The sequence below is a fragment of the Podarcis liolepis genome (genome assembly GCF_965112155.1).
Source record: "Podarcis liolepis genome assembly, chromosome: 1".
Classification (NCBI taxonomy): Eukaryota; Metazoa; Chordata; class Lepidosauria; order Squamata; family Lacertidae; genus Podarcis; species Podarcis liolepis.
This window is the reverse complement of record NC_139554.1, coordinates 76,004,794-76,023,100: the sequence shown is the minus strand read 5'-3', so window position 1 is coordinate 76,023,100 and position 18,307 is coordinate 76,004,794. Positions and strand designations below refer to the sequence as shown.

The following is an 18,307-nucleotide window of genomic DNA, read 5'->3' as shown; positions in this document are numbered from 1 at the left end:
CAAAATGCATTTAGGGCTAAATATTGGCTGAACTTTTTCATTTCTTGAATAGCTACATACTATGGCATGCAAGTAATTTGGTGCTACTCATAACTCAGTCCAGATGAGCAAAAAAGCTTGATGTTCCGGAAAACATTTGAATAAAGGTTTTTTAAAACATTTTATCCTGCAGGCAAGCCCAAAGATAACCCAGTACCAGTGCCACCTTGCTCTCTCTCTGAAATGAAGGACTATATCGTTCATGATGGTTGTCGTTCAGCAGACATGGTCCCTGTGGCCCAGTGTGAAGGACATTGTGGAACTTCCTCAATGTATGTAAAGCCAAATTACAATAAGATCCTGCAATGCATTTGTACCCATTTGTTTAATTATTCAAATTTAGTAATGTAATCAAATTTACTAATGTGATTTTTTGCAAGTAATTTCTCCTAACATAATGCATCTCTGTATGTTTTCATTAATATCTTCACTTTTATGCACACACAAAAATCAGATCAATTCGTATTTTGAAGAGTAGCTATGTTTTGGTTCACATGTTGTTCTGCAAAGTGTGAATTTGACAGATTTGGCTTTAAAATGCACACTGAATCAAATTTCTCCTCCGTCTGTAATTGGTAAATATGTATAGGACTGTAACCCCAATTTTTTAGCTGCTATGCTACACCAACATCAAAACTTATTTTCTACTGTGAGAGCCAATTTGATTTCAATACTTCGTACCCTCCAACATTTATCCAATGAAAATAGGGGCATCCTAGGGAAAAGTGGGACATTCTGGGATCAAATAAGAATGGCTTCTGAAAATAGGGACACTTGGAGGGTCTGGTACTTTGGTCTCTTGATCCTCCATCTTAAAAAAATAAAACCCAGAACAACCAACTAGCTATGGTGGTATAATTAGAGACAGCACATTATTTAAAGTGCATCATCCTCGATTCAATATTATGTGGAAATACCGGAATCTTGTCATTTAGCAAATGAGTTGCGCAAACACGAGTTTCTCCTAATATCACCCACCACTAAAATTGCTCATAATTTCAATCTGTGGCACAGAGTAACTCTTTTTCACCTTCTTGTGCTACAAAAACAGATACTCTTCTGAAGCCAACTCCATGGAACACAAGTGCACTTGCTGCAGGGAGTCAAAAGTATCCGAAAAGGAAATAACACTGGTGTGCCCTGACGGGAAGAACAAGAAACACAAATACCTTCAGGTGGACTCTTGCGAGTGCCTCAACACCGAATGCAACAGTTCACACTCATCAAACGAGTCCCAGAAGAGCACAGAAGAAAATAGCAGGGAAGACTCCCAGGAAGATGAACTGAATGCTGTGGCTCGTGTCAGGAGGGCCATTAGTTCGGTGAAGAGAAGGATGGGAATATAATGAGCTAATCAACAGGTTACAAGTGAGAAGAAAAGTTATACAGGGACAACCCATGGTTTCATTTTTCACAAATAATTCTGCGCTTGCCCTTACTTTCCATGGGCCTCTTAAATCTGTGCCCTCTTTGACTGTTTCCCCTTATGATCGCTTTATTTATTTGTGTTAAACAAAAACAAAAGACGTGCAAGTCATTTTTCCCTGAGTGTAACAAAGTTTTATGTTTTGGACTTTTGAATCGTTTTCTTTTCTTCTTTAAATAATTAAAAGCACATTTAAAAACTGAAGTCTCCGCATCCAGTTTTGTTGGCAAACACCTGCACTCTTGGATTTCCTAAGCCTGTGTGAGCAGGAGCTTTGCTTTAGGAGTTCGAAGAGAAAATGGCAAAATCTATACATTTTCTAAAACAACAAATGGCCTGTCCACACACCATTTGTGCTCCATGGGTTTAGTTCCCTGGTATTTTTGTTCTTTTCAATGTCCCTGCGTGGCTTCATTGAACTTTTAAGGAGTTCAGTAGCAGCTATATGCTGATGATAACTAGCTTTCCCCTAGAACATTCCCTCTCAAACCAGCCCTGCATTTCCAACTGCCTGGCTGCCTGTGATTTGTGTCTCATCAATAGATATATAAGAGGGCAGTGATTTCTGTCATAGGCAGCACTGTTTTCATTCTGCTGCAGTTCAGTTTCACCCAAATACTGCTATTCATCTTGCTGGCTGCTATTCAGTCTAAGTCATAACATACATTTATTTCAGTATAATGGAACTGCCAAGACAATATTTTAAAATATCATTGTGATATAAACAAATGGCCATAGGGATAAGGTACCCCATAGAAAACCCACAAGGCCTGACTGAAAGCATCCTGCATGGATAAAAGAGTCAGGCTGGGCACTGGATACGGCCCAAGGGTTATGGAGCTTCTACAAGCCAAGGTTCCTAAGCTTCGGGCTTTTCCATTTGGGAGTCAGAAATTAATTTTTAAAATAGGATGTATATGTTCCAAAACATCAGCTGATTCACTCAGCGTCCATACAAAACCATAGTAGTTAGGCATAGCTTTTTTGAAATAAAAGTGAAACATCAATGAATATTAAACTATTACTGTTGTCATTTGTTTACCTCATGTATGCTATGGGGCATCCTAAACAAAAGTTATATTGAAGATTTAACTTTCATCATAAGTATCTAGAATTTTTACACTTCCTCGTTTTTTAATTTTAAAAGAAAGTTAAATTTTAAAAGAAAGTTAAGGGTAGTTGTAGTCACAGTCTTAAATGTTTTGCTGGTATTGCAGGTCTTGGTTTTCACCACTACAGGGCAGCCTATGCCTGAACATGTAAAAAGGTGTGGAGTTTCAGTTTAAAAACAAAGACAAGGACTTGCATGGGATTGTACTTTGAATGTATTTTTTCAATATTGTCTGCAAAATTCAATTATCTAGAAGTATACATAATAAAGCATCTGAGATGCTCATAGCATGATGCAACAATGAATAAGTTGTCAGTGTCAGCAGCCGTCCAAGAAAACACTTTAAATTAACTCATTTCAAATTCACTTGTGGAGACACAGTATGACAGCAGAGAAAATAATTAGCCATTTGCAACTTATGAGCTGTGAATGTGATAATCACATACCATAGGTAGTAGGTGCAGTCTACTCATGCCCAAGAGCTTTCTAATAAATGGGTCAGGCACAAGACAAAGATTTCAACTAGCAAAATATCATTTAAAAGCATGGCATATAGCCAATATTTCTTATATTTAACAAGCATTACATGTTAACCCTGGATTTCCGCTTTGAAAGCCATTTAGATTTGTAACATTAAACTACCTACCCCAAGGTGATGTGGCCTATTTATGACATCAGAGCTGTTAACCCAATGAAAGGCAAAGGGGAGATTCTCATGCAGAGGGCCTATTAATCAGCTTGCAATGGCCCACTTAAGGCTTCACAGAACACACTCACACACACTTAGAGAATATTGAGCAATGGCAGCAAGAGAGCTCAGGTATACCGAGAGGTCTTTGGACCTGGGAGGGGATTAAAAAAGCAGAAGTTGAGGGAAGTGCTAGTTTGTGACACGAGTTGCTGGAATTTGTGTGTGACAGCCTCATGTGGTGAACCACTGAACTGCAGGCGGCAGTGTTCTCATTGAAGAACATTCTTGTACTGAACTGACTCATCCAGGATGACTAATGAATCCTTATCAGAGGAAAGGTGTATAAAGGGCTTCCTGTTCAAACTGAGCCTTGCTTGAGGAGCATGTTTCTGTATCATTGGTTATCGTTTTGTCATGACTTCTGGTTTTCTCCTTGTTCCCATCACCTAGTTTGCCCTTCAGGCCTGACTACTATCCTGTGTCCAGTGACTTTAAGTTCACAGTTCCTGGGTCACTTCAGACTACTGTCATGGCACAGCCCTCTGGAGGGAGGTCTAATGACACAACCAATGGATTTTCAACACAGTACTTCTGTATATGTCATCAGATGATGCTACCCTTGTGGCATGTTCTAGGTTGCAATCAACAGGCTATAGAATAAAGACTTGTGCTGCAACAACACTGATAAAATCCATATGAGAAACCATGACCCCACTGTGGATATTATTGCAGCACGCTTTAAAGCTGTTATTGCTGTGCTTGAAGAGCTGTGTTTCCTTTCCTTATGTATGTATCAAAAGTTAACCAACAGCCACAGACGACTTGTAACAGAAGCAGTACCTTCATAACTCCTAATGTTTTTTAGGTGTGGTGAATCAGCTCCAATTTACCGCCTTCATGAGGTAAATCATACAGTTAATTTTTAAGCTGTGCAGTAACCGAAACCAAACACTGCACTGTGGCAAATGATCCATGAAAAATGTTGTTCCAAAGACCATAGCTCTGTGACAAATGGGGTTTATACCTTAACTGGTTTGTAGGCCAGAGGTGAAAAGTCATAAATTTTGACATGTCAGTCTACAGGGCAAAGATATTTATGAAACATCATTGGTAATAGTTCTCTGTCATAGTGTCTATTCTGATGCTGTTGACTATAGGAAACTCCAGTGATGGTGATAATTACTGCAATTCCTAAACTGAAAAGCACAGTAATTATATGTAAATGATGCAGGCTCTTGCATGTAGGCGTCAAGCACTGCACAAACATTTGGAGATAGCCCATGCATGTATAAGTCCAGATAAGCTTTGCTCGATCCGTTGTCCTACAAGCAAAAGGAAAAAGCTGTTATCAAGGGTGTGCTATGATCAACTCCCGCCCGGAAACTGATCAACTCCCATCCGGAAACCAATGTCCCCACTGTGGAAGGACACGTGGATCCAGAATTGGCCTCCAGTCACTTACAGACTCATTGTTAAAACCGTATTTATGGAAGACAATCTTACTCGCCTACGAGTGATCTCCAAAGAAGAAGATGATGATCAAGCAATACTGATATTAGGAGGCTTCATAAACATGAGTGGGCTGTGGGCTCCACTGGCTAGCCCCAGCACCACTGGCTATGTGCTTGCTGGATGTGTAAAGAGGCCCCAAGAGGTTGCTGAGGGAATGAAGCTTGTGGACTGAAGACAGTTCACAACCCCTGGTGTCGGGCCATATTTTGATTATTAAGGTTTAGGACTCTTCCACTTCTGGTCAGGTGCCAAGAAATCCTTTCCAGCTGGGTAAAAAGGAGTTTGCCAACTGTCAAATGCTCTGTGGACTGCCCCGGTCCTTTAGGCCTGGATCACCTAAGGTGTGCATTGAAGCAATTTACCACAGTCACAGTATGTTGGATCAAAAGGCTCACTATTTTTAGTCTGGAAGGAGAAAAGCTTCAAAGGCCAAGGAGATAGCTTAAAAGTAACTTGCTGGCCACCTTCCTCTCCTACCAGAGAAGCAAGAGAAGCGAAATGAATAGAAGAGAGAAAAGTCTATTCATGACCATGGGAACTTCCTTCTCACAGAGTAAAAATACTGAATGACTTGACCCAGGAAACTGGGAGCATGCACTAATACCTAGAGGCAGATTTCATGAGATCCCAGGCCCACAGGAACCCACCCCACTGAGATGGGGAGCCTTTCATAGAGATCAAGACTCTGTTTTACCCAGCAGGGAATTGCTTCCTGGCACCTGCCTAGAGTTCCAAGCTTGAATAAACCTGAGATTCAAAGATTAAATTTGAGATTATAGAATCCAGGAACCAAATGCCTTTTGTCATTTTATATCTGAGAGGGGGGGGGAAATGGTTTTCTTTCAGTCCTCATGAATTAGTACCATATAAACGTGTCTCTAAACCCAAGAAAGAAATCCTGTCCTGGCAAATATTTTTCAGTTTACCGCCTTGTCTAGGATAATGGGAATGAAGAAGGGAGTACAGTTATGGATTTTGTTCTTACTCTGCAGTTGCTGTGAGGGCAAAACTTTGGTGCAGATAGGTAAGAAAAGTCTACTACTATTTATATTCCATTGTTATATGTCTGATCTGATCTTCATGTAAACAAATGAAATAACTATGGACATAATCTAACAACCCGTAAGTTTAGGCAAATTCAATTAATTTCAGTTAGAAAAAATAAGCACTTGTTTATCCCTCTTTTATATTAGTGGATGTAAAAATGCTCAGCTATTGTTCAGTTATACCCTTAAGGCCAGATTCAACTAACTTGCTGCACTAGTGGAAGCCAGCACAGTAACTCCTAATAGTTCAATGAGGCTTCGCCCTTGTCTCCCCCGTGTGGCAACATGCCTTCCCCCAATCTGTTATGGGGTTTGAACAACACACAGAGGGGGCAGGGAGAGGGGAGATAATTGTGTCTGGCAAACAGAAGTTGACAGGGATATCCTATTAGTGTGATGTTGAATTCCACCCTGCGCTTCTAGTTGCATAGAGTACACAGATAGAGGTAGAACACTAAGCAATACACATGCACCCTGCCTTTTGTCCTTGAGTGTCTCTTCGCTAGCTATCCTATGAGTACTGAGAAGAGACTTGGTTTAGATAATTTATACTGCAAGATACTGTAGCCATTTTATTTTTATGGTTTTTTTATAGAAAACAATGTCACATATTTAGTAAAATAAATGTAAATATTGAGAATGGAGTGCTGTAAGTGGAAACATGATTGGTTCAATATGCCATAACTGCCTTTCTACAGTTCTGTGTCTTCACAGGTGACTTGGCAAACAATGGGAAAAAAGACTTGAGTTTTCAGGGACCAGCTCTTTCATGTACTACCCTTTTCCTGTTCTTTACCAATATTTTCAGATTTGTATATTTGAAAATAATCTCTTTTTGAAGTTTATTTATTTATTTAGAACTGAACTGAATAGTCTCTACTTTTGATTTTGAGTCCAAACAAGAAATAGTGATTGACTGGCACCTCACCCCGCTATAACCCTGCACACACTTTCCTGACAGTAAGGTGTATGGATCTCAGTTAGGCTTTCTTCTGAGTAGATATTAATCACATTGATTGATTGAGCATGGAATGAGTGATATCACAATGCTAACTCATCAGTCAGATTTGGCTGCATGAACAGAACTGGGGCCAAACTGAATGTGAGAGGTAATGTGAGCATCTAAACAAACAAGCAATTATTATTATCACCACCACCATCATACCATAGTGGCTAAGTAATGGGAGGCTTCATTTATTTCTCTTTTGAAAGGACCTTGAGTCAAAAGAATTTAGCTTTTATTGGATGTTGTATTTTTCAGATTTATATTGTTAGGTTGTGAGATGCTTTGCAAAGGCCTTGTCCTTGAAAAGTGGGATATAAGATCTAGATCAGTAGATTATAGTGATGAGATGATAGTAATGATTTAGACCACCTTTCACCAAATAGTCCCAGACTTTTTGACTATATCAAAATTATAAGCAAAATATAATGTTATTAATCACATAAAATTATATCACATGGAATGGCCAGTTGAAAAAAGGAAGACTAAGATATTCATGAAAAATAGTTAGCATTATGTCAGCTTTATTTAATACTGACTTAAAATCAGAAGTCAATGTTGGGCTGATATATCTATAAACTCAGTGTTGGCAACAAACTCTTTATATATATTACACAAAGTGCTTAAAAAAGCACAGAGCCATTGTCGTTTTTCTGTCACAATTCCTGGGACCCCTGTTTCTATGAAGACTCCCAGGCACTTCAGCATAGCTTAGAATTCTGTGTTATGGGGAGAAAATAAATCTTTAACAAAACCCTCCAAATTCCAAGGTATTTCATAATACTGCAAAGTTCACTGAACATGAAAGAAGTGATGTGAACTGCGATAGCCTTCTTTCTTGGTATTTCCTACAAGTGTCACATGAGTATGTTACAAGGCCATGTCCACTGTCCTCTCTGTGCCCCACCCCCCACTGCTGCTTACTAGGTTGGCAAATAAGACCGTAACCCAAAAGCAGTCCATCTATTCAAATATGAAAAATTCACTGAAATAGAACCCCCTCTTGCATGTCACAAAGCATGCCCATTGGCAGTGTTGTGCAGCCTAATCCTGAAGAATTTGGGTCTAATCGAGAGAAGGCTAGGCTCATTTAAGTCTCATAGAAATCAACGGGACTGGATCACCCAACTGCAACCAAGTGCCACTGAAAACAAATTATTATTGACCCAGGGGCAGCCCATTCCATTTTGCTGCCTGAGGCTAAATGGGAAGGTGGTGCCCTGCATGCATGCCACCCATGCCCTCTTGACGCCCCTGCTAAAGCCTCATTTACCAGGGTCATGCAGCTTCTGAGAAGATCTTACAAGAGCCCCACAAGATTGCTCTGTGAATCCAATGATCCAGCTCAGCCAGGAAGAGGGATGTTCAAAAGCATGATGGACACATACATGTTTGCCCATGTTGAAGATCTGTGTTGTTCATTTCACCCTCTCCCTCAAAAAGTTCAGACTCTGTTTAATTAATTAAACTTATTGGTCATTTTTAACCTAAATAACTAAGCAACTGACAGTAAAAGCAAGCAACCAGATACATTAAAACCAGGATAAAAGAAAACACAGAAAAATCTAAAGACAGTTCTGGGGGTTTTTTTGTTTTTAAACTAGATTAAAATATCCCACCCACTCACAGAGGCTATGGATAATTAAAAGCCAAAGAGATCATTAAAAAGGAACGTTTTCCTCTCACACCTAAAGATATGTAACTATGGTGCCAGGCCATATAAATAAATGTTTGCAGAGCATTTTGTCATTGCCACCATCCTTATTTTCTCTGCAGTTCAGCGTCCTGCTGTCACCACAAGTGGATGTTCTACTTGGGGCAATTTCCACTTTCAGACATTTGACAGTGCAAAATTTGACTTCACTGGAACTTGCCGTTATGTTTTTGCTTCACACTGCAAAGACAGTCATCAGGACTTCAGTATCCAGATAATGAGAAGCATCAAGGCGGGGACTGCCATCTATTTCACGGCCACTATAGATGGAGTGCTTCTGGAGGTCAAAGAATCAGGCATCACAGTAGATGGGAAGACGTGAGTTGTCTCAACATCTGTTGATAGTCTTCTGTTTTCTCATGAATGCTCTTGTGTACCAGGAACAGTGTTTTCTTGGGTCTGAAATCAGAGAGCCAATGCTGAGAAATGTCATACAGTGGTGGCCCCAGATTAGGGTGATTTCCTGCACTCAGGACCAACATCAGGAGCTCTCATGCTTCTTCAGGCAGCAATCATTAACATGAGCTCACAATGGCTGGTCTCTGACATGCAGGCAGCCCGGCAGGCAGCATCAGCATGAGGTCACAAGTGCCACTCTGTGTCCTTCAGCCAAGCAGCACCAGTATGGTACATATGGGTGTATATGGAGGCATATTGGCATATTGGTATGGTGCATATCAAGACATATTGGTCCGTCTCTCACCAAAAAGACAGCAGCAGCAGCAGCAGCAGCAACGACAACAACAACAATATGTGAGCGCTCTCTCTCTCTCTCTCACGGGCGGGACCTGGCCAAAGTAGAAGTATGTGAGCACAGCCAACCTCTGCTTCCCATCATTCCCATCCGTCCTTTTGGTTGTCTGAGGGGTTGTCTGAGAGGGGAGAGATCAAAGCTGAGAAATGCCCATTGAGCTTAATTAATAAGCTCAATGGCTTGGGGATATCTTTAATCATGAGACAACTAGGATGCTTGTTCATTTGTTTTATTTAGTTTTCTTCTTTTTCTTTCTTTTAGGATTCTTCTGCCCTTCAGTCTGAAGAGTGTCCTAGTAGAAGATACTTATCCTTATTTCCTAATTACCTCCAAACTAGGCCTGACTCTCAAGTGGAATTGGGGTGACACTCTCCTAGTATGAAGCTCCAGTTAGTTGGATTTGTTTTAGTGAATTTTAATACATGTAAAATGTGTTGAGTAGCCACAGTCTTCGCACACTGCCATCTTCTAGTGAAATTATGAACAAAGGGGATACACATAAAGCTAATTTATTTATATAAATAATCATTTTGTGAGCCCTGGAATTATGTTTGGAGCGAGACAATCGCACAACTCCTTTCTGGTTCTACTGTTGAGAATGTCAGGAAGATTGCAAAGTTTTAGTTAGTATCTCTGACTTTATCACTAGAATAGGAAGCCACACAACCCAACACCAGCTTGTGTGCTTAAAAATTGACTAATTACGGCCTAATTGTGGCACAGTCGTTTCTTTCCCCCTTGCGCGCGCGCGCTCTCTCTCTCTCTATATATATATATATAGACACACACACACACATACACATTGTTTAAAAATAAATAAGAGGAGTATTTAATTCCATGTTCAGAAAGAGAATTCAATGGAGTAAATACTATCCTCTGTGTGGTAATACCACTGCAGCAATTGTGCTCAGTTTCCAACGGGGAAGCCATCATGATGTCCTCCAGATGTTGTAGACTACATTTGCCTTCACCCTTGACCATTGTCCATGCTGGCTGGGGTTGATGGGAGATATAGTTCTATCTGGAGGGCAGCTCAAGCTTAGACCGTACTATGCATTATAGTTATGAAGGTGTCTGTATATATGTGTGTTTAAAATGTTTGTCTTTTTGCCTATTTTTCCTTAGCTGGATTTAGAAGATACTTACAAAGGGAAAACATGTGGTTTGTGTGGAAACTATGACGGCAATGATAAAAATGATTTATTCCTGCAGGGTAGGATTTTTAAAATATATATAATTGGCCATTATTATTATTATTATTATTATTATTAGAAACCATCACATTTGTATCCTAACCATTTTCAAAAGATCTCAGGAATTGTGGCTGGATTTGTGGAAATATTTCCCCATTTTACCCTCAAGACAACAGAGATCATGACTGGCCTCAGCAGTGAGATATATAGCTGAGATACATACATACATTTGGGGTAAAATCTAATCACTGTCCTTGGTAAGGTAGCCTAGGGTGAAATATTGAGTGAATCTGGGCTGATATCTGAAAGGAGGATGTGAATTTGTCACTCAGAACTCTTATTTCACATGTAATAAGGTACAGTGGTGCCCCGCAAGACGAATGCCTCGCAAGACGAAAAACTCGCTAGACGAAAGGGTTTTGCGGTTTTTGAGCTGCTTTGCAAGACGAATTTCCCTATGGGCTTGCTTTGCAAGACGAAAATGTCTTGCAAGTTTGTTTCCTTTTTCTTAACACCGTTAATACAGTTGCGACTTGACTTCGAGGAGCAACTCATAGAACGCGGTGTGGTAGCCTTTTTTGAGGTTTTTGGTGATTTTTGAAGCTTTCCCAAAACTTTCCCGACACCGTGCTTCGCAAGACGAAAAATTCGCTAGACGAAAAAACTCGCGGAACGAATTAATTTCGTCTTGTGAGGCACCACTGTATTCCTCTTGGCATTCTAAGCAATACCTTCTATGTACAGGCTGACTGGAAGATAAATGCCTGCTTCCTTTTTTCTCTTTATGCAGAGCAATTGTACACACTGTGAGTACAGATGCAACTATTTGCTTATTTATTCATTTGTAAAATAAATTAAACTATAACGGTACAAACTATATGCTTTAAATCATGGATGGGTGATTGCTGGGTTCAAAACTGAGAGTAAGGCTGTAATCCTAAACCCGCACATTGACCCTGCACAGTAAAGTCCTATTACTGGTGGGATTTTACAGGCTATCCACTATTCCCATGGCAGTTTGGAAACCTTCAGAAAGTAGATGATCCAACAGAGAAGTGTTCCGATGTAATGGGAGACAAAAGAAAGCAGCAAGACAACTCTCAACAGCAAGATAAATGCAAAAATAGATACGTAAGTTGCACTGTTCATGGTATGTGGACCCTGCCTTGCTTTCCATTTGATCCCTCTAAGGGCAGCAGCTCCTCACTGCAAATGTTTCCCTATTCACTTTAGTGGATGTAATTGCTCCACACATGCATAAAGCTATATACATGGAACTTCCCCCTTCAATGAAGTTAGCAGAGGTGACAGTGTTCTCAGCAGCAGATAGACATACTTTGACCAGGGAGCCAGAACCTCACATGTTAAGTATCAAAGCAACGCCACAGAAGTTAGTAAATTTATGGTACTGATGCTATACATGTAAGATCTCCAATCTCCCCTTCTCTCCCCACCACTTTCTCTCTTTGACAGAAATCTAAGTGCAAGGAAGCCCTATCCCACTTTGGGAATTGTAAGAGCGTGGTTGCTACCGATGATTATCTAGCCATTTGTATTCAAGATATGTGCAGCTGTTCTGAGAAATCTTCTCATTCTGACCTGGTTGCCAGCTGTGTATGCAGCACTCTCAGTCAGTACTCCCGGGACTGTGTCCGCAAAGGCGGAGACCCTGGAAAATGGCGATCCAAGGAACTCTGTTGTAAGTAAAGAAAGATTTACTTTTAATTTATTTAACAGCATGCACGCGCGCGCGCGCACACACACACACACTCACTGAAACAACATGTTAAAATTGCATGTCTGAGTAGACTTGCCTAAACAGAAAAAGGATTTATCAGGTGCTGAAAACAATGCAGCAAATGTGGCGACCTAATATTAATTGGCAGGGAGTTCCAGAGTATAGCTGCTGACACACTGAAAGATGGATTCGTGTAGAACAAAGATTATGTGGCATTTGTAAAAGTGCAAGTTTCACAATCAAAGTGGTAAGGTGGATGAATGTTATGCAATGTGATTCCTTACATAGACTTGTCCCAAGCAGATATGGGTTCATTATACCAATAGGAACAGCTTAAATTCGATAATGTCCAAATTCTGTCAGCTTAACAACTAATAGGTTTTCAGAAGGAGTTCCTAATAACCGGTCTCTCTTTCCCAAGCAGGCAGCAGCAGTATGAAGTCACAATGGTTAGTCTTTCTTCAGCATGAGGTCACAATGGCCATTTTCTCCTCTTCGGGCATTTTTCATTATCACAGGAACTAAAGTGCAGGACTAGCATATCCATGGTGAGCCTATGATATCCTGCTAGCTAAGGACCAGATTCTGCTGCACCCAACATGCCATGTACAGAAGTGGACTGGACTGGGAGCTGAATCTTACTTCAGCGTAGGCAACATGATAGTATCCTCTAGTGCATCTGATGGCAGTAGGCTAGTTGAAGGGGTGTAAAAGACCTGTGGCATACACAATGCAGCTGGTCAACAGAGAGGACTGGCCAGGGGGCTCAGGGAGCGTGACACTGCTGCTGCCTGAGGAGATTGGTAGGGCTGTCCCTGGGCATAATATTCAAGAATGGCAACCTAGATATTTAGTGCACTCAGAAGTAAGTCCTACTTTAGTCAGTGGAGCTTTGGTGGATAGGTTTTCAGCTTTACATAGCCATCCTTTTAATGCAACATTAACTTCAATCCCTCCCCCCTGAAATGGCTGCAGTCTGGTTTTGCTTTCCAAAAGCACGACTAATTCATAGGCTCTCATGCGGATAATACCCATCTGAAGATAGGGATGGAAGGTTTTGTTGATTTTTGTTCTCTTGGTTTTTCATTTTTCCAATCTTAAATTCAGTTCTCTGCTTTTCTGAAACATATTTCATGTTTTCCTTAAAAAAAAAAATTATCATGAAAATTCACCAGCATTCGGGTGCGGTTTTCACATTTTTGCATGCAGTTTTGACCACTGTACATATTTGCTGGCATTTTTTTTCATGATATGCATTTTAATGTTATCTTTCACTAATTTATTCATTCTTATCCATGCTTTCCCCTAATTCATGTGTTTTTGCTTGGTTGAAGAGCTGAATTGCAAAAACTGGACAACTGCGAATTTCAAAGAATGGCTGTGTTTTGGTTTTCGTGTTGTTTTGGAAAGTGCAAATTTGCTAAATTCAGCTTTTAATGCAAACTGAATTCAATTTCTCCCTACAGCACATACATTGATCCTCCCCAACATTTGGAGCAGAAAGGAACATGTACTCCCCAAGTTCCTCTTCTGCCAGTATCCTGCCCTAGTTCTTTCCCCAATTATTATCTACTTTGGAACCAGAGTTTCTTCACTTTATATCAGAACCTCTAATTAACTATCCTTACTAAAGTGAATGGGGTCTGCTTATTACAAATCGGCTGTGGTTTGTGCCTGTTGATTCAAGGCTCAGGGAAAGACTTTGGTATGCTTTGGAATTTTGTAAAAATGGTACAACCGCTAAACATTTTCAATAAATGACATCTAACCTACGTTCGTCATAAGAATGGAAAGAATGACTGGAACTGGAAGTATGCTATCTATTTTAAAAATCATATTATTAATTTGAAAACTATCAATAACATTTTTACTTTGCTTGGGTTTGTAGTCCTGAAATGTCCAAACAACCTGGAATATGCAGAATGTGGAAGCCCCTGTACTGACACCTGCTTCAACCCAGAAAGGAGCAAAATATGTAAAGCCCCATGTACGGATGGATGCTTTTGTCCTAAAGGTAGAAAATTGACCTGATCTATTATCCATAATTTGCCTGGCATTTTAACTGAGCAAAGTAGTATTCCAAACTTTCCTTGTGCGTCCTGTCAACACTCCTATGAAACAGGTCACTGAATATGCCCATTTTACAGAGTGTGGACCAATACCATTGCTTGTTTTGTTTTTCATCATATTATTAAGTGATGTCTGCTAACAAGTGCAATAACTTTCACATATTTCCTACCAATAATAAAATTATGTGTAGCATTTATTTTTCCCCTTCTAAGCATAACTCAGCACTGTGTTTGAACAGGAAGCATTCTCGATGACATCAAGGGCAAAAAATGCATCCCAATTGGCAGCTGCCCCTGTACCTTTCAAGGCAAAGTCTATGCAGCTGGAGACACCTACGCCACCCCCTGCCAAAACTGGTACTGTTAAAAGCTTGCTCATAATGATGTATCAGCTTGAGGGAGAACTGAGAGAACTGGTTATTTTATGCTAAAATCAAAGTCTGGAGGAGATTCTCTTTCGGAAGTTCAGAACCAAAACTTTGAAATGCAACAAATCCAAGCCCATTGCATCTAAAATGTCCCCCCCCCCCGCATTTACTGGGGTGCAAAACTGAAAACCCCCAGAAACGTTCTCAGTAAAAAAGTCATCTTAGAAAGTTCAGCTCAACTCCAGCTGATTGCGGAGAGAGCAGAAAGAATTACATGGCAGCAAAGCATCTTCTTGACCAAAGTCTGTTTTGGGGGCCTAATCCAGCCCCTGTGGCCATTTATTTCCTGGGGTAAAATCCTAAAAAAAACCTCAACAACTTCAACCCTAAAAAAAGGTTAACAACCTTGGTCGGCCCTTTGGTCAGCCCTTCACTTCATCAAATCTGGCCCTCTTTGAAAAAAGTTTGGACACCGCTGGTTGACCAAACAGCAATCCCTGCTTTCCACTCCTGGCCCATATTCCATGCTGTTTCAGTCAGCATTGGAGAGGAAAAGAGCTGCTGTGCTTTAAAGTGCATTGAGCTGAGAAGCTGACTACATAATTTATACCCTGCTTCAACTTCTTGATTCTGGAAAATGTTCAGGGCTGGTCACATGTGTTTTCTGTACTATTGTTATTGAGGATTAAGCTACTCTTTCGGTCTTGTAGTACTTGCATGAGTGGAAAATGGTCCTGCATATCACTGCCTTGTTCTGGAAACTGTAAAATAGAAGGTGGATTCCACATAACAACATTTGATAAGAAGCAATTCGTTTTCCATGGCAACTGCAACTATGTCTTAGCTAAGGTAGGGTTTTTTTAAAAATTGTTTGAGACCTTCTAGGAGCAGCAAATAGACACCAACAGTAGTGCACTGAGGTTGCATAACATACCTCAAATTAAGCGTCTCATTAAATGCTTTGTTCCAGGAGACTGATAAACTGTATTGTAAATGTAGCCCTTTGCAATTGTAAATGAGCACTAACCAATTGGGGCCTTTCACGTTCATACAGCCATATTCTGCATTGTATTTGCTGTTGCAACTGACTCATTTCTTCCCCTTTGAGTATGAGGAAAATGTGATTTCTCCGCACCTGAATCACAAACTTGAGAAAAATACACAGATTGTGCATAACTCCTGAGTGACAAGGACACATTTCTTTTGCGGGGGAAAGGGCTTAAGTGCAGCTCTGTACATTACATGACAAACATGCCATGTACCAGTATAGGTTAAATGAAATTATACTATGTTTTTCCTGCAGCAAAAAAATATATAAAAAAAATGTGTTGATGTCGTGTGTGTCACATGTGGATTTAATGACCATGTGTCTGTGGATCATGGTTAAACAAACAAACCAGATGTGTTCATAGCATGCACTATGCAATGTATATGCCATCCAGCTTTGCTACTGATGATGGAAACAGCAAGCACACATGCCACATGAAATATGGATTTGCAGCAAGTCTGGAACTAGGGTGGGGGGAATCTTGTCTAAATCGTTTTGAGAAATAAGGCTTAAGTGTTTTCACCATCTGCTGAATAAGGCCCACTAAATTCATCAGGACTTAGGCAGTACTCAATATTATGTCATACATATATGCTGAAAGTTACACCTGTGTCTAATCTGTCTGAATTGAGAGCATTGGAAGGTTCTACATCTGAAAAAATATGCAGGGAAAATGTTAGCTTTTTCCAGTTTGTCTGTCTTGCAAGTAGGTGTGTGCAAAACTTTCCCCTGTTATTTTAACAGCACTGACTCCATGTTAGGCAGGGGGGAAAGAGGCCATATAGACAGTGTTCAGCATCCACTGCCCATCTCCTCTACAAGAGATTTGCAATGTGTCAGATGAACATACACCCTGGTTGCTGGCCACATCCACTGCATTAATGGTGTATTTCCCTCTTCATTTTCAGGACACAGATGGTTCCTTTGTGGTCATTGGAGAGATTGTTCAATGTGGAGTTTCCAAGACTATGACTTGTCTGAAGAATGCTTTAATCACTTTAGGAGCCCTTGTAAGTTACTAGAGTTACAGTATGTGCTGCCACCACCTGTCAGAAATGCAGAACAATCTGAACTCAAGGAAGACACTGGAGTAAATTATACTGGGATAATTACCCTATTCTACACTCTGTTCATGAGTGGGGCTACTGCTGGCTGAGTTGGTCTGAGCTCAGAAGAAGGAAAATGAGCCTTTAAAATAAAGTTTGACGTACACCACCCTTTCTGCAGGAAACTTCCACTGGATTTGTCGGTCATATCACCAAGCTGAATAAAGTTCGGAATAGGGCTAAGTCTCCCCTTGTGCCATCCTGCCCTTGCCACTTTCCTGGAATGCCCCTTTTTGGGAACTTATCCTGGCCTCGACTCAGCACCAGATGAGCTGGGGTGGAGACTTACACCAACATATCTTTGACTGAATCAGTTTTGCCAAAGACTCGCCTGTTTCAAACTCCACCTCTGACAGATATTGGATTTGGATTGCTCCCTAAGTGCTTTGTCAGTGTTCATGCATTTCTTTATTTTTCCTTTCTTTGCAGAGTATAAGAGTCTGTTCCACTGGAGATGTCTATGTCAATAATGCCATTGCGGTATTGCCTATAACTAAAGGTCAGCATTCAGTTTCACTCCAAATTTCCAATGAAAGCTATGTACCTGTAAGGTGGTTGCTTCTACTTGGATATAGTTTTTAGCTGAAGGCAAGTTCTGGTTTGTTTTTTTTATTAGATGGCATCACACTCTTCAGACCATCTACATTCTATGTCAACATCCTGACTTCTTCAAGGGTACAAATTCAAGTACAACTGAAACCCATTATGCAGATCTTCATAACAGTAGACGAAACTTATCAAAACCATACTTCTGGTATAGTATTTCCCCATGCATGAACTCCTACTGTCTTTTAGTAGATTGTAAAAAGTACCTTGATATGCTTTGATTTCATGAAATATTCGCAAACGTTCTCAAGGATAAACTGACATCACAAATGTCTAGAGCAGGGATGGGGAACCTGGAGTTTTTCCCAACTCTCATCAGCCCTGACCTTTGCTCTGGCTGACTAGGATGATGAGAGCTGGAGTTCAACAACATCTGGAAGCCAAGCAGGTCACCCACCTCTGGATAAAGCTACTTAAGGTGATCTTTTATTCAAAAGTAATTTAGTTCTATCTTGATATGTTTGTCTCATATTGGAATGTTTGGAATAATTGATATCAAGAATCTACATCTTGCCAATGATATTTTCCTTAGTTTCCATGCTTTTGTCTGACATGTCCTGTTCTCCTGTTTTCTGGAGAGCATGTGAAGCTTGGAAAGCCAAGTGTTATCAAGGAACTGGGGAGACAAAGTTACTGGGAATCCCATTCCACCCTTTGCTGCAGATATGTGGATCGTTACATGTCCCATGTCTGTTTACATTCCAACACAGATTGCTGGCATGAGCAGAACTTCCGCTCTGTTTTTAGTCTCTCTGAGAAGACGGCAAGGAGAGAACCCATGTTTTCTTTGTCTTGATTTATGTAGAATAAATGCGTAGTTTAGTATCGTGTCCACGCCTCAAACCTCATCTGTTGTGCCGTTTACACTGCTGAATAATGTGTG

General features: G+C 40.4%; 2 protein-coding genes and 1 long non-coding RNA gene across 6 annotated transcripts in view; 2 read left to right on the top strand and 1 right to left on the bottom strand.

The window, feature by feature from the left end:
- The window catches only part of MUC2 (mucin 2, oligomeric mucus/gel-forming), a 63,087-nt gene extending 61,530 nt beyond the window's left edge, over positions 1-1,557 (top strand). The window contains exons 51-52 of the mRNA XM_083459388.1: positions 173-311; positions 1,091-1,557. Coding sequence (XP_083315514.1) covers positions 173-311; positions 1,091-1,385 — 434 coding nt within the window. The 3' untranslated portion in view covers positions 1,386-1,557. The remainder of the gene's footprint in view (positions 1-172; positions 312-1,090) is intronic.
- Positions 1,558-7,335: 5,778 nt separating this feature from the next.
- Positions 7,336-8,688, bottom strand: LOC310705399. The gene is made up of 2 exons (XR_014525233.1): positions 8,102-8,688; positions 7,336-7,547 (listed from the first exon to the last, which is right to left on the bottom strand). It is a non-coding gene; the product is annotated as an uncharacterized lncRNA (long non-coding RNA).
- A 574-nt stretch (positions 8,689-9,262) lies between these two features.
- The window catches only part of LOC310705361 (mucin-5B-like), a 46,109-nt gene continuing 37,064 nt past the window's right edge, over positions 9,263-18,307 (top strand). Inside the window, exons 1-11 of one of the 4 annotated variants that reach the window (XM_083500052.1) lie at positions 9,263-9,345; positions 9,558-9,672; positions 10,422-10,509; positions 11,507-11,620; positions 11,963-12,188; positions 14,116-14,241; positions 14,536-14,653; positions 15,375-15,513; positions 16,621-16,722; positions 17,248-17,317; positions 17,435-17,572. In XM_083500052.1, the coding sequence (XP_083356178.1) occupies positions 10,474-10,509; positions 11,507-11,620; positions 11,963-12,188; positions 14,116-14,241; positions 14,536-14,653; positions 15,375-15,513; positions 16,621-16,722; positions 17,248-17,317; positions 17,435-17,572 (1,069 nt within the window). In that variant the 5' untranslated portion in view covers positions 9,263-9,345; positions 9,558-9,672; positions 10,422-10,473. Of the gene's footprint in view, positions 9,346-9,557; positions 9,686-10,421; positions 10,510-11,483; positions 11,621-11,962; positions 12,189-14,115; positions 14,242-14,535; positions 14,654-15,374; positions 15,514-16,620; positions 16,723-17,247; positions 17,318-17,434; positions 17,573-18,307 lie in introns of all 4 variants that reach the window. The other 3 variants (XM_083500051.1, XM_083500053.1, XM_083500050.1) reach the window with 3 other exon arrangements.